The 13375-nt window shown below is 40.1% G+C and overlaps 4 protein-coding genes across 4 annotated transcripts; 2 read left to right on the top strand and 2 right to left on the bottom strand.

Annotated features, from left to right (window-relative positions):
- Positions 1–1083: 1083 nt before the first annotated feature.
- On the top strand, positions 1084–4654 carry LOC137825581 (oxygen-dependent coproporphyrinogen-III oxidase, chloroplastic). Its single transcript, XM_068631282.1, has 8 exons — positions 1084–1820; positions 1902–1977; positions 2459–2553; positions 3092–3175; positions 3647–3734; positions 3826–3950; positions 4044–4142; positions 4245–4654. Exons 1-8 carry the CDS (start codon positions 1284–1286, stop codon positions 4311–4313), a joined length of 1173 nt encoding a protein of 390 aa, XP_068487383.1. The 5' UTR covers positions 1084–1283; the 3' UTR covers positions 4314–4654.
- Positions 4655–4752: 98 nt separating this feature from the next.
- LOC137825580 (uncharacterized) lies at positions 4753–6751 on the bottom strand. Its single transcript, XM_068631281.1, has one exon. It carries the CDS (start codon positions 6749–6751, stop codon positions 4964–4966), a length of 1788 nt encoding a protein of 595 aa, XP_068487382.1. The 3' UTR covers positions 4753–4963.
- Positions 6752–7060: 309 nt separating this feature from the next.
- On the top strand, positions 7061–10286 carry LOC137825579 (pentatricopeptide repeat-containing protein At3g22150, chloroplastic). Its single transcript, XM_068631280.1, has one exon. It carries the CDS (start codon positions 7199–7201, stop codon positions 9605–9607), a length of 2409 nt encoding a protein of 802 aa, XP_068487381.1. The 5' UTR covers positions 7061–7198; the 3' UTR covers positions 9608–10286.
- A 1002-nt stretch (positions 10287–11288) lies between these two features.
- Positions 11289–13134, bottom strand: LOC137824090 (anthocyanidin 3-O-glucosyltransferase 2-like). Its single transcript, XM_068629545.1, has one exon. It carries the CDS (start codon positions 12826–12828, stop codon positions 11437–11439), a length of 1392 nt encoding a protein of 463 aa, XP_068485646.1. The 5' UTR covers positions 12829–13134; the 3' UTR covers positions 11289–11436.
- Positions 13135–13375: the final 241 nt, after the last annotated feature.

A 13375-nucleotide genomic window follows, 5' to 3' on the forward strand; every position in this document is an offset into this window, starting at 1 on the left:
CTTTTAACTTTTGGTTTGATAATGTTTAAAATATTTTATACCATATTTTGTAATAGGTTTTTTATTATATTGCCAAAATTTAGGCAGTATTTCCCATTTTGAAGTGGTAAGGAAATTTGTGGGTGAGGAGACATAAATGAAAGTGAGGAAATTGAAAAAAAAAGTCAGAAGAGGGAATTTGACTGTGCTTATTCTAAAACTATACATTTTTAAATTTTGGCATGAAATTCATAATTTTATATTTTTTTTAATTTTATATTAATAGTTTGTCATATGAATAAAAGAAGGATATGAATAAATAAATAGTTTGTTTGAGAAGCTTATTTCCATTAAAACCATCCAGATTGGGTGTATAAACTCAGGATAATTATTAACTATGTATCAGATGACACAGAGATACATGTAATTTTATTTATAAAACGTAGGATATTGGGATACAAATTTATATATTATATAATTATGAATTACATAAATTAATAAAAAATTTATGTAAACGTACTCTGACAATTTTACATAAGATAGAGTTTGTTTTTTTTGGGTGTAATAGTGGAAAAGTCGACACATAAGTCACCCTTATTGTCACTCTAGAGAACTGTATATGAGATTTTCACTTCATATGACTCCTCGTTCAATTTTTTTTTTAAGTCATTGCATACGTTTCCTAGTTTAAGTATGCTTCTAATATTTTTGGAACAGAAAGATTTTGTTTTATGGCGGATTCAAAAAAGTGATTTGTTTCTTACTTTTATAATCATAATAAAAATTTAAACAAAAATTTGAGTTTTTAAAAAATTAATGTATTTTTTTAAAAAATTGTGTTAAAACCGTACTAGAATTATAAAAAATTCAACAAATATTTTTTGAATTTAACACTTTACAGATAAATAAATGTTCTACAAATAATGTCCGATACATGTATTTCCTATAAATAATGTCCATACATGTATTTGATAATTGTACTAACCTCATTGGTTATTACATTAGTGTAATAAAAGTATTTAGATTCTTCAAGAAGAAAAGTGTTGTAGTAAACCTTTGGTGGTAATTAGAAGGTATTTATAATGTTAGTATTTTAGTATAGAAGATGAAGAAGTGAGATCCATTGGCGTAGTTGGATTCGCATGCTATCTGTGGGCGTGGAAAAGGCATTTAGAATTTCCACTGCAAATTGATGATTTAAAAAAGATTAAAAATGCCAAAATTGGAGTTATTTGAAAGGAAGACCTTATCATAAACAAACTTCAGAGGCCTTTTCTCTGAATCAAATTCCAATCGGAGCAATAATGCCTTGTGCCGCCATTGTCTCCGCTCCCTCCTCCGCCTTCCCCTTCCGCTCCTCCTCCGCCGCCACCTCTTCCATCTCTCCCACCTCGATATCTCTCACCAAACGGATTTCGAAGCCTCGAATCGCCGCCGCAAGCTTCCGAAAATGCGCCGTCAGAGCCACCGTCTCGATCGAGAAAGAGACGCCGGAGGCAGAGCGTCCCGACACGTTTCTCCGGGGAGTGGACGAGGCCCATTCTTCCTCCTCGGTTCGGGCCCGCTTCGAGAAGATGATTAGGGAGGCCCAGGACACTGTGTGCACTGCCCTTGAGGCCGCTGACGGTGGGGCCCAGTTCAAGGAGGACGTTTGGTCCAGGCCCGGCGGCGGCGGCGGCATTAGCAGGGTTCTTCAAGACGGCGCCGTTTGGGAGAAGGCTGGGGTTAATGTCTCTGTCGTTTATGGTGTCATGCCACCTGATGCTTATCGTGCTGCCAAGGGTGCTCCCACCGATCAAAAACCTGGTCCCGTGCCGTTCTTCGCTGCTGGAATCAGCTCCGTAAGTTCCTATCTTAACTCAATTTTGTTGTTTTTCATTTTTTTTTAGTGATTAATGTTCTCTCCTTGTCTTTCTCTTCAGGTTTTGCACCCAAAGAACCCGTTTGCCCCTACGCTACATTTCAACTATCGCTACTTTGAAACCGATGCTCCTAAAGGTAAACTGCATTATGCTTTGCTCTTTTCAAGTGCTCTCTGTATCAGTCTAGCGGTATTGATTTCATCACTTTTTAGTCATTGCAAATGTGATTTGATTCGTAAGTTTTTCTTTATACTATGATTGTCTTTTTCCTTGATGTTGTTGGGTCTTGGGTTTTTTATTTTTGTGCTTGGAACTGTTTGATATTTTAATCCTTTATAGCAGCTAGTCTTTGTCTGATCTAATGTTTAGCTATCTGGTGAGTATTTCCCCAGCTCCGTTACCCGAGGTCCCAGTTTGAGATTTTTCTATAGTTTATTTGTTATCAGCTGTTGATATCGAACCACAATTATTTTTTTATTCTCAAAATATTGGGACGGCTTTTATTTTCTAATAATATGAAAGCAAACAGGTGTTAACGTGAGAACATGAAGTTGTTCAATTGAATCCTTTATTGAGTGTGATTCTAGTATCGATAGTCATGCTGTTGCTTTCTGCAGATGCTCCTGGAGCACCTAGACAATGGTGGTTTGGTGGGGGAACTGACCTGACACCAGCTTACATTTTTGAGGAGGATGTTAAGCACTTCCACTCAGTACGTTGCTTAGCGCAAATATCAGTTTATATTGTTTTTATGATTTCGATAAAAGGCTACTGACGTTTTTGTTGGAAAAAAAGATTGAAAAAAAATTACTTTTCTTTGTGTTAAAATGTTACCATATCTTGATGTTTTTGGTACTTTTTGTGAGTACTTTATATATCTTTGTAGTTGTGGGTAGATTTTATTGAGTTTAATTTATGAAGCTGGTTCTTTTAAAATGACAGGCAGTGAAATGTTACAAGCAGAATTACTTTCTCTTTGTGTTTCCATAAAAAGGTTTCTGCAAATGCTCAAGGACTCTTGAATCAGGGTCGCGTGAAGTCTTTCAAACTGTCTACACGACCTAGATTAAACCCTGAAATGGAAACATAAAATATCAATTTGATGCTTTCTTCATTTTTGTTTGAAAAATGTTTGTTGGGAAACATTAAGCTGTAGTTGATCATTACAAGTGATTCTATGATATTTTATTGGATGCATTCTAGAGAGGAAATGTTTCGCTGAATGTACTTCTATCATATTTTGTGTGTAGGTTCAAAAACGTGCCTGTGACAAGTTTGAGCCTACTTTTTACCCCCGATTCAAGAAATGGTGTGATGATTACTTTTATATCAAGGTATCATTCTTCACCATTTTTCACACAGTGAAGATATTACTGTATTTTTCAATAGCTTTTGGGCCTGTTTCATAAAAGTAAAACTTAACAATCATGAACTTATAGTTAATTTTGATGAATTTAATATATGACGATTTTGAGGGTATTATAATTAATAAACTAGAAAGAAATGGTGGTAAATGGGTATCAGGCTAACAGAAAGGACTGTCGTTGAGAATAAGATGATGGGAATGGAAGAAAATTTGTGATGCAGGGGTATCAAGAAGCCATGAATATAAATGAAGTGGCTTGGCAATAGTTTGTAGAGATTTTCTGCATGTGGTTTGTAGATGTTCCATGGATGCCATCTGCTATGTTCATAAAGGACTGGAGTGGATTCATTTTAAGTATATTTTTAATTGAACTTGGGTGAATGGACACATGCTGCTGTTGGTTTCTTTTCCCTTACTTTCCTGTTATTTCTCCATCCAGCATCGAGGTGAAAGAAGAGGGCTTGGAGGGATATTTTTTGATGATCTGAACGACTATGATCAGGAGATGCTCCTTTCCTTTGCTACTGGTGACTGCTTGCATTATAAGTTTGATGTTTCACACCGGAAAGAAATCTAATTGTCACTGTCTCATTCTGCTTAAACAATGATTTCTTGCAGAATGTGCAAATTCTGTTATTCCTGCTTATTTACCTATCATAGAGAAAAGGAAGGATTTGCCCTTCACAGAACAACAGAAAGCATGGCAACAATTGCGAAGGGGACGATATGTTGAATTCAATTTGGTACACTTTTTAATCCAACTATAGGCTAAAGTGTATTGCTCTGCTCTTTTTTGATCAGGATTAAATGTGTTATTTAACAATTTTCGGCCACAGGTATATGATAGGGGTACAACATTTGGACTGAAAACAGGGGGCAGAATAGAGAGCATTCTTGTTTCTCTCCCACTGACTTCTCGGTGGGAATATGATCATGTATGATTTTGGAATCTTTATTTTAGACAAGTTGATATTAGATACCTCTAATTTTCCATTTATGAAATTGTTACTGAAACAGTGGTGGTATTTTGTATGCAGAAACCGGAAGAAGGAAGCGAAGAATGGAAACTCTTAGACGCGTGCATCAACCCGAAGGAATGGATCTAATTCATCAGTTGACCCCAATCTCAGCTTTTACTAATAATGAGAGAGTTTGTTTCTTTTTCGGTGTATATCATCACAACTATTAGCTTGTTGTAGATGGATTGTAAATCGCATGTTTCGATTGAGTCATCTGTGTAAAGCGTGAAATGCAGAAAAATGTAATGTAGTGTACTCACTTTCAACCGTTATTCCATAAGCACCTCCTCATACCAGATAACTTCAATGCCAGTGTAGTACACCTCACTCAGACTAGTAATTTAGTAAGTTATGTTTGAGGGGATAATGTTTTTGGCTCAGAAATATGTGTAATTGAATTTAAATATAGGCACTTAAAATTTCCGTGATGCATTTGCTTTTAATGTACTCACTCAGAACAATTATTGAATAAGACTATTCAATAATACCTTTCAGCTGATTTGCAATGCTGAAGAATAAAAGAAAATTCAAAGAAAACTCATCGAAATGAGACTTAAATCGTTTCAAAATTTACATAATGCATTCCACCAGCATTTCGGATCCCCCACCCCCACCATCGTGAATGTATTTCTTAGCGATGGTGCAAAAATATACAACATCTTATGCATTATGCATCCCAATAACAAAGATAAAAATTGACAGAACTCCTGATCTTAGATTCAATGCTCTTATCCATCCTAAGGAACACTGTGGGGCCAATCGAGGAACTTGTAGCCTTGAAGTGATGGTGGCAAGTAGGTTTGTGTGGCTGAAGGGTTGTCCGGAGTGTAGATGTATCCCTTAGCATACCCAATGTCCTTCATTAGTTTGGTTGGAGCATTCCTCAAATGGAGAGGCACCCCCTCATTCTGTCCAGCAGATTCCCTCACTGCCTTCTGTGCAGCTGCTAAACCTCGATAAACTGCAACAGATTTAGGTGCCAAGGCCAAGTAAGCAACACACTGTGCAAGAATCACATTGCATTCGGGCATTCCCACGAAGTGGCAACCATGGTAGCAAGAAATAGCCTGATTAAGAGCTAACGGGTCAGCTAAACCAACATCCTCACTTGCAAATCGCACGAGTCTGCGTGCAATGTAAAGAGGCTCTTCACCTCCCTCCAACATTCTAGCCAACCAGTAAATAGCTGCATTCGCATCACTTCCCCTCATAGACTTGTGCAACGCGCTGATCAGATTATAGTGTTCTTCCCCAGCTTTGTCGTAAGCAAGATGCTTGCACTGAAGTGCCTCCCTTGCATCATCAATACTAACAGCAGCAGCAATAGAAGCAGCAACCTTGTTTTCCTCGATTGTGTGAAGATCGTCCACCCCTTCTTTACCATGTTGTACCCTCGCTGCTGCAGTAACAGCTGCAATCTCCAGAGCAATGAGGGCAACCCTAGCATCCCCATCACAGTTGTTGCTTATGAAATCAACAACACCCTCTTGAACATCAACTTCAACCCCCGCGCTTTGCATCAACCCTTTGTCCGTGTCGCTGACGGCGCGGTTGAGAAGCAAGGCAAGGTGTTGGGGTTGGAGAGTGTTGAGCGTGAGGACACGGCAGCGAGACAAGAGAGGCGTGATCAAATGGAAAGAAGGGTTCTCAGTGGTGGCCCCAAAGAACACAATGCTGCCATCTTCAATGACGGGTAAGAACGAGTCCTGTTGGGACTTGTTGAACCTGTGAACCTCGTCCACGAACAGAACGGTGGTTTGGTTGGATTTAAGTCTGAGTTTTCTGGCCTCGACAACGGCGTCCCTGACGTCTTTAACGCCACTGGTGACGGCGGACAAGGAGACAAACCGGTAACGAACTGCGGCGGAGGTCGAGGACTGAACGATGGATTTCGCGATGGTGGTTTTACCGGTACCAGGTGGACCCCACAGGAGGATCGAAGGGAGGCGGTTGCGTTGGATTGCGGAGCGAAGAAGGGAATTGGCGGCGAGGAGATGGTCCTGTCCTACGACGTCGTCGAGGGTTCTGGGACGCAAGCGCTCGTACAACGGTTGGTGGTGAATGTGAGCGTTCGCGTGTTTCTTCTCTGCGCTCTTGAAGGAGAAAGTGGGCCAGTTTTGTTGTTGTGGTTGCTGCTGTGCAGAATGTGTAGAAGGCCTGCGACGTTTGGAAGGTTCTTCGTCTTCTCCTTCTTCTTCTTCCTGCGACTGCGATTGTGGTGGTGTGGGGGATTGGGAAGAATGGAAGAAGCGATCTAGCTTGGGCTGGAAGGTGGAGGTGGACGCGGAGGGGTTGGCGGCGGTGGTTTTGTGAGTGAGAATCCATTCGGTGGCTTTGAAGGTGGATTTGCCGCCGGTGGCGGCCAAGGCTTGGGCGGCTAACTCGTCGGGGAAGCCCATGCTGAGGAGTTGCTGCATCTCCTCCATGTTCTTCTGGATCAAGATTCTTCTCACTCTCAATGCAAAGCAAGTATGCGATATGAATGCCTTTATTTTCTCCTTGTTATTCTTCCACACCACTGCCATCTCAGTAGTATATTCCAGAAGGAAATATGTCCACCATCTTTTTATATACAATTTTCTTATAAATCATAAATATACAGAATACAAATAGTTTTTTTCTTTTCCAATTTTTTTAAATTTATTTCTTTATTTATATTTTAAATTTAATGATTATTTTATTGTTTTATATTTTTTCATTTGTAAATCAGAGTTCTCTATAATATAATGCTGATAAATTATGTAATGCATAACATACGAAATAAATAGAATCGCAATAATAATTTTTTGCAAAAAATTATAGAGATTAAAATTAAAATGAAGGCAACGAATTATGAAATGTAAAGGTGTAAAATTTTGTATGGAGCATAGATGATTGAAAGAAACTTTATCCTATTTCTGTGAAATGTTGTGGATAGGTGTAAGATATTTTGGATGAAGAGTTAACAATGTGAGTGTGAAAAAAAGAGAGAAATGGCTTCTCCCGTTGTTCCTGTTCCCGTTCCCGTTACCGATCCGGTGGTGGCCCGAAACCCATGCGGCGGCGTCACCATCCGCACTCGCCTGAGCAAACTGTGCCAACAAGGGCAGCCTCAGCTGGCTCGCCATCTTCTGGACAGCCTTCCACGCGCCTCCACCGCCGTGTGGAACACCGTCATCATCGGCTTCATCTGCAACAAGATGCCATTGGAAGCTCTGCAATTATACGCGGAAATGAAGTGGCGGCGGAACACGGCTTCCGATGGGTACACCTTCTCTTCCACCATGAAGGCCTGCGCCCTCACCCAAAACCTCATCGCCGGCAAGGCCCTTCATTGCCACTTCCTTCGCTCCCAATCCAACTCCCGAGTTGTCTACAACTCCCTCTTGAACATGTACTCCGCGTGCTTGCCCCCTTTCGCCACCCAACCCCAACACGACTACGTCCTCAAACTGTTCGACGTTATGCGCAAACGAAACGTCGTCGCTTGGAACACCTTGATTTCCTGGTTCGTCAAGACCCACAGGCACCTCCATGCTCTTCGCGCCTTTGCTACCCTCGTCAAAGCCTCTCTCACGCCAACTCCAGTTACTTTCGTCAATGTCTTCCCCGCTGTTCTTCATCCTACAACCGCTCTTATGCTTTATGGGCTTCTTCTTAAACACGGTGCTGACTATGTCAATCACGTCTTTGCTGTTAGCTCCGCAATTCTTATGTTTGCTGAACTTGGTTGCTTGGACTACGCCAGGGTGGTATTCGACCGTTGTTCCGGCAAAAACACCGAGGTCTGGAACACCATGATTGGCGGTTATGTTCAGAATAACTGTCCACTTCAAGGGATCGATGTGTTCGTGCGAGCTTTGGAGTCAGAGGAGGCTGTTTGCGATGACGTCACTTTCCTGTCGGTTATCTCCGCTGTTTCCCAGCTGCAGCAAATAAAATTGGCTCAGCAGATACATGCATTTGTTCTGAAAAGCTTGGCGGTTACTCCCATTATTGTTGTCAATGCAATCATTGTGATGTACTCCAGATGCAGTTCGGTGGATACTTCCTTTAAGGTTTTTGAAAAGATGTCTGAAAGGGATGGTGTTTCGTGGAATACGATAATTACTTCCTTTGTGCAGAATGGTTTGGATGAGGAAGCACTGATGCTTGTGTGTGAGATGCAGAAGCAGAGGTTTACCATCGATTCTGTCACTGTGACGGCATTACTCTCTGCGGCCTCTAACATGAGGGACTCGTACATTGGAAGGCAAACACATGCATATCTAATTCGCCATGGGATACAGTTTGAGGGTATGGAGAGTTATCTGATTGACATGTATGCTAAATCTGGCTTGATTACGACTTCTGAGTTGCTGTTTGAGCAGAACGGCCCAAGTGATAGAGATCTGGCCTCATGGAACGCTATGATTGCTGGTTATACTCAGAATGGGCTCAGTGACAAAGCCATTCTCATTCTCAGAGAGGCATTGATGCGCAAGGTAACGCCTAATGCAGTGACATTAGCGTCGATTCTCCCATCTTGTAGTTCCATGGGAAGCACGGCCATTGCTAGGCAACTTCATGGATTCTCCATACGTCAGTTGTTGGACGGAAATGTTTATGTGGGAACTGCTTTAGTAGACGCTTATTCAAAATTGGGTGCTATCAGTTATGCGGAAAATGTTTTTATCAGAACACCGGCGAAGAATTCTGTCACATACACAACAATGATAATGAGCTATGGCCAGCATGGAATGGGTAAGAGAGCCCTTGCCTTGTATGATTCCATGCTGAGAAGCGGGATTAAGCCCGATGCAGTTACTTTTATTGCCATCTTGTCTGCTTGCAGTTATAGTGGTTTGGTTGAAGAGGGTCTTCACATATTTGAGTCCATGGACAAAATACATAAAATCAAGCCCTCAACGGAGCATTATTGTTGTGTTGCAGACATGCTGGGGAGGGTTGGGAGGGTGGTCGAGGCTTATGAGTTTGTTGAGAGACTGGGTGAGGAAGGTGATGCAGTAGAAATCTGGGGATCTATTCTTGGAGCCTGCAAAAATCATGGGTACTTTGAATTGGGAAAAGTTGTTGCTGAAAAGTTGCTTAAAATGGGAATGGAAAAAAGGATTGCTGGATATCATGTTCTGCTCTCAAATATCTATGCAGAGGAAGGAGAATGGGAAAATGTTGATAGAGTGAGAAATCAGATGAAGGAAAAAGGTTTGCAAAAGGAAATGGCATGTAGCTGGGTTGAAATTGCTGGGCGTGTGAACTACTTTGTAGCTAGAGATGAGAAGCACCCTCTAAGTGGTGAGATATATTATATCTTGGACAAATTGACTAGGGACATGATGGATGTTGGTTACAAGCCAGGCTACAGTTCAAATTTAAACAGGATTTTGGAATCTAGTGACTGAAATTAATAAGTTATGCCGAACTTTATAAACATGAGGTGTCGGTTAGGTTTGATTATAACCAACGATACTTGCATAAGTTCATCCACGACTATAGCTTTTATTGGTCATTCTTTTGAAAAAAAAAATCGTTGATGAACAACACATTCAATTCATGCTGAGTACGGTTGTGCAGCTGAGTAGTGGCACAAGTTTGACTCAACTTTTTACTCCTGGTTCAAGAAACGGTGTGATTTTTACTTCAATGGAGGTATAGTTCTTCAACTCAAGCGGTACGCCAAATGAAGTGTTTTGTATGATAATGGAGATGTTATTTCATTTCATGAACATGTCTACAAGGTACAAGTTCATGATATATGTTCTTACTAGATAAGAGCGTTTGTCTCCTGAGTTGGAAGTAGGTGGAGTTGAATTATGATTCCAAGATATGATAAATTTGTTTGTCGAAGATAATAAGGGGAGATAAAATTCTTTTACACTCAAATTAGTAAAAACATATGGATTATATAAGGGAGTATAAGAGATTCATTTTGCACAAGATTCTTTGACGTTCAAGTCTATAAAAGCTTTATTTTGATGATCGTTTGATCTTGGATAACAATTATGCATATGATGACCATTTGATCTCACATAGTGATTATGTATAGTTTTATTTCGATAGTCATTTGATCTTGAATAACAATCTTGTATAGTATAAATCCGATGATCGTTTGACCTCAAATAATTATTATGTATAGTTTTTTTTAATGACTGTTTGGTCTTGGTTAACAATTGTTCTGATGATCATTTGATCTTGGTTAGGAATTTTGTTCCAATGATCATTTGTTTTCAGACAAGAATTATGTATAACTTTTTTTCAATAACAGTTTAGTCTTGAATAATAATTGTAATCATGATAGTTTGTTTTCAACACTCTTGATGATCTTTTTGACCATGATGAACATTTTTCGAGGTTGAAGCGCATGCTTCCTAACATTTGTGAAAACTCTCTTCAAATATATAATCTTGAAATATTTGATTGGCTTGAACAAAAACACATTTTATTCAGGGAAGTGATATTTGCACATGTATTTTCATTTTACTCTAGTTATTTTAGGAAATAAAAAAAAAGTCCATCTAAATATGCACTCTTAATCTATGTTTTCTAAAGCATAAGTTTTGGTTTTATCGTTGAAGAAACCTGAATGAAGTTTAGGAAACAAACGTACTCTTAATTATAGTAAAGATATGTCGACGAAGAAATCATATTTGATTTGGCTCAACTCTTAATCATGTTTGATTCCAAATGAGAATATCCAGTGCCTTTATCATTGAAGCTTCATTGTAGATTTTACGAGTGTGATGAGAAAATCGTAAGAATAGCTTTATGGAGTTCACATCCACTGCCTCAGTCATATCATACATACCAGTTGATAACTAGAGAATTTTATAGCAACTTGATTTTGAACACCATTATGTTGAGCATGAAGTATATATATATACATGATTAAACGGATTAGGACATATAATATTTAAAATTTAGAAGGTAAGAAACGAAATTCACATCTATATATTATGTAATTATAAATTATTTATAAATTGATAATACATATTTATATACATAAGTATGTTTCAATTTTGTAGCAGAAAAATATTTGTTATAACTAGTTTAAAATATCTGCTTTTGTAATTATAATAAAAAGTGTTAAAATCATGTTAAAATCATGAGAAATTTCATAAATATTTTTTAAATTTGATACTTTACCAATATATATTCTAGCAGGATAATACGAATATATGTGTGGTATAGGGTGGGATAGTGTGTTTCAGGTTTATTATTACAATAAGGATACCTAAACTTGATCCATTATATAATCAATCAAACGTCCTAAAGATGAGTGGGAAGATCCACCTTCCAACAAAGTCTTCCTACTTTTTTCACTAATCTCCATGACTCTCTTCCTTCTCTCATCATCCATCTCCACCACATTTCGTATCCCTTTTTCTATGTTCTGGGCACTCAAAAGAGGGGCAGAACCATCCTTGAACTCAACCCTGTAATCCAACGAAATCTCGCAAGCAATCTCCACCTCATGCACCAGTAAGAACGCGTTTGTCTGTTGTTCCGCGTAGAGCGGCCACGTGGCAATGGGCACACCATAATATACGCTCTCAAGGGTAGAATTCCAACCACAGTGGGAAACAAAGCCCACGATAGCGGGGTGGGCCAGTACTTGGGCTTGAGGGGCCCATCCGATAACCTTTCCGATCCCCGCCGTCCGATCCAAGAAGCCCGCGGGCAAAATTGAGGGAAAATCGGATGGAGCATAATCAGAGGGCAGAATCGTGAAAGCAGAACCCTTGGGTGGAGGTTTCCGCAGGGACCACAGAAAGCGGGCCCCACTGTTTTCAAGAGCACGTGCGATCTCCCTCACCTGATCCTCATCAAAAGAACCCATGCTCCCGAAGCACAGGAACACAACAGAGGAAGGAGGTTGCTGGTCAAGCCAATCGAAGATGTGAGCGTTGTCAGCATGACCATTGGGCTTTGGGTTCAGAATGGGCCCCACTGGATAAATGGGCTGAGGCCCGTTAAGGAGGGAGTGGGCCGCATGGGACTCTAGCTCCTCGAATGAGTTTACTATGATACCACGGGCTTTCTTCAGGCCCCTCGCGAAGGCCAAGAACACTGGCTCCCACTCCTTGCTCAGCGCCATGTAAGGCAAATTCGGCTTTGGGAGGGGTTTGGCGAAACTAGGGGTGACGAACTCGGCGTCGGAGACCGTGAACTCGGCGTTCTCCTCTTCCTTGAGGGTGTGAAGATGAAGCGTCAAACCGAGGAAAGCAAGACCAGAAGTGAAGAACACGAGGGAAGGGACGTGGAATTCGTCGGCGACGTCGATCATGGTGGTGCAGAACATGTCGAGGACGAAGGCGGCGAGTGGCGGTGTGGGGGGGAGGTTGGCGACGGCTTCTTTGACGTGCGGCTTTTGCAGTTGGAGTATTTCTCTCATTGGGATTGGTTGGGAGTTGGAGGAAACTTGGGGGAGGTTGATGAGCTGAAGACGGTGTGAGTGAAGGGAATCGGTGTTAGCAGGTGTGGTGTGAGGTGGTTGTTTGATTACCAAGACGGTGATCCAGATATGGTGGTGGCGCTCCACCAGAAGCTTCGCGAACTCAATGGTGGAGAGGAGATGACCCGTGCCCGGAGAAGGGATGAAGACGAGACGTGCAACTTTGTTCATCTTTGTTACTCACTGGTGTGTGTGGAATTTTTGAAATGGAAGTGATTAGAAGGATAAGGGGAAATGTTATGGGAAGAAACGTAAGGCCACATTATTGTATGATATCTACATCTGTGGCTATGAATTTCTCACCCATTGGTCTTTGGAGTGCATGAGATAAACTTTTTCTCATGCCATTCCAATAATTCCTTTTCTACTTTCAAATATCATCTTTTTTAAATCACAAATTATATGAAAGAATAATTGCACTTGATGGAATATCCTCACAACAAAGACTTGTGATATTGGATCTCACAAAACACTTTATCGGACTTGGGAATCTTTGCTTAGTCAAAAGTATATGCATTCTGTTACGTAACTTTCCTATGATTAATAGTTTAACACAGGAGACACAATTTTGAGGATTTTGAAACGCAACTGGTTTCAATGTCGGATAATAATCTTTCAATAAATAAATAACTAAATAGGAGAGATTAACTGTAAAAAGGAATAAAAAATAAAAGTTTTCTCAAATATATATATATATATATATATATATATATATATA

This window comes from Phaseolus vulgaris, chromosome 8 (assembly GCF_000499845.2).
Source record: "Phaseolus vulgaris cultivar G19833 chromosome 8, P. vulgaris v2.0, whole genome shotgun sequence".
NCBI classification, from domain to species: Eukaryota; Viridiplantae; Streptophyta; class Magnoliopsida; order Fabales; family Fabaceae; genus Phaseolus; species Phaseolus vulgaris.

What these genes read in the sequence shown, in the direction of transcription:
- LOC137825581 (XM_068631282.1), top strand. Translation starts at nt 1,284, where the DNA reads ATGCCTTGTGCCGCCATTGTCTCCGCTCCCTCCTCCGCCTTCCCCTTC. An exon ending in ATGTTAAGCACTTCCACTCA is followed by an intron (nt 2,554 to 3,091) that starts GTACGTTGCTTA and finishes TTTTGTGTGTAG; the next exon opens with GTTCAAAAACGTGCCTGTGA. An exon ending in GATATGTTGAATTCAATTTG is followed by an intron (nt 3,951 to 4,043) that starts GTACACTTTTTA and finishes TTTCGGCCACAG; the next exon opens with GTATATGATAGGGGTACAAC.
- LOC137825580 (XM_068631281.1), bottom strand. Translation starts at nt 6,751, where the DNA reads ATGGCAGTGGTGTGGAAGAATAACAAGGAGAAAATAAAGGCATTCATA.
- LOC137825579 (XM_068631280.1), top strand. Translation starts at nt 7,199, where the DNA reads ATGGCTTCTCCCGTTGTTCCTGTTCCCGTTCCCGTTACCGATCCGGTG.
- LOC137824090 (XM_068629545.1), bottom strand. Translation starts at nt 12,828, where the DNA reads ATGAACAAAGTTGCACGTCTCGTCTTCATCCCTTCTCCGGGCACGGGT.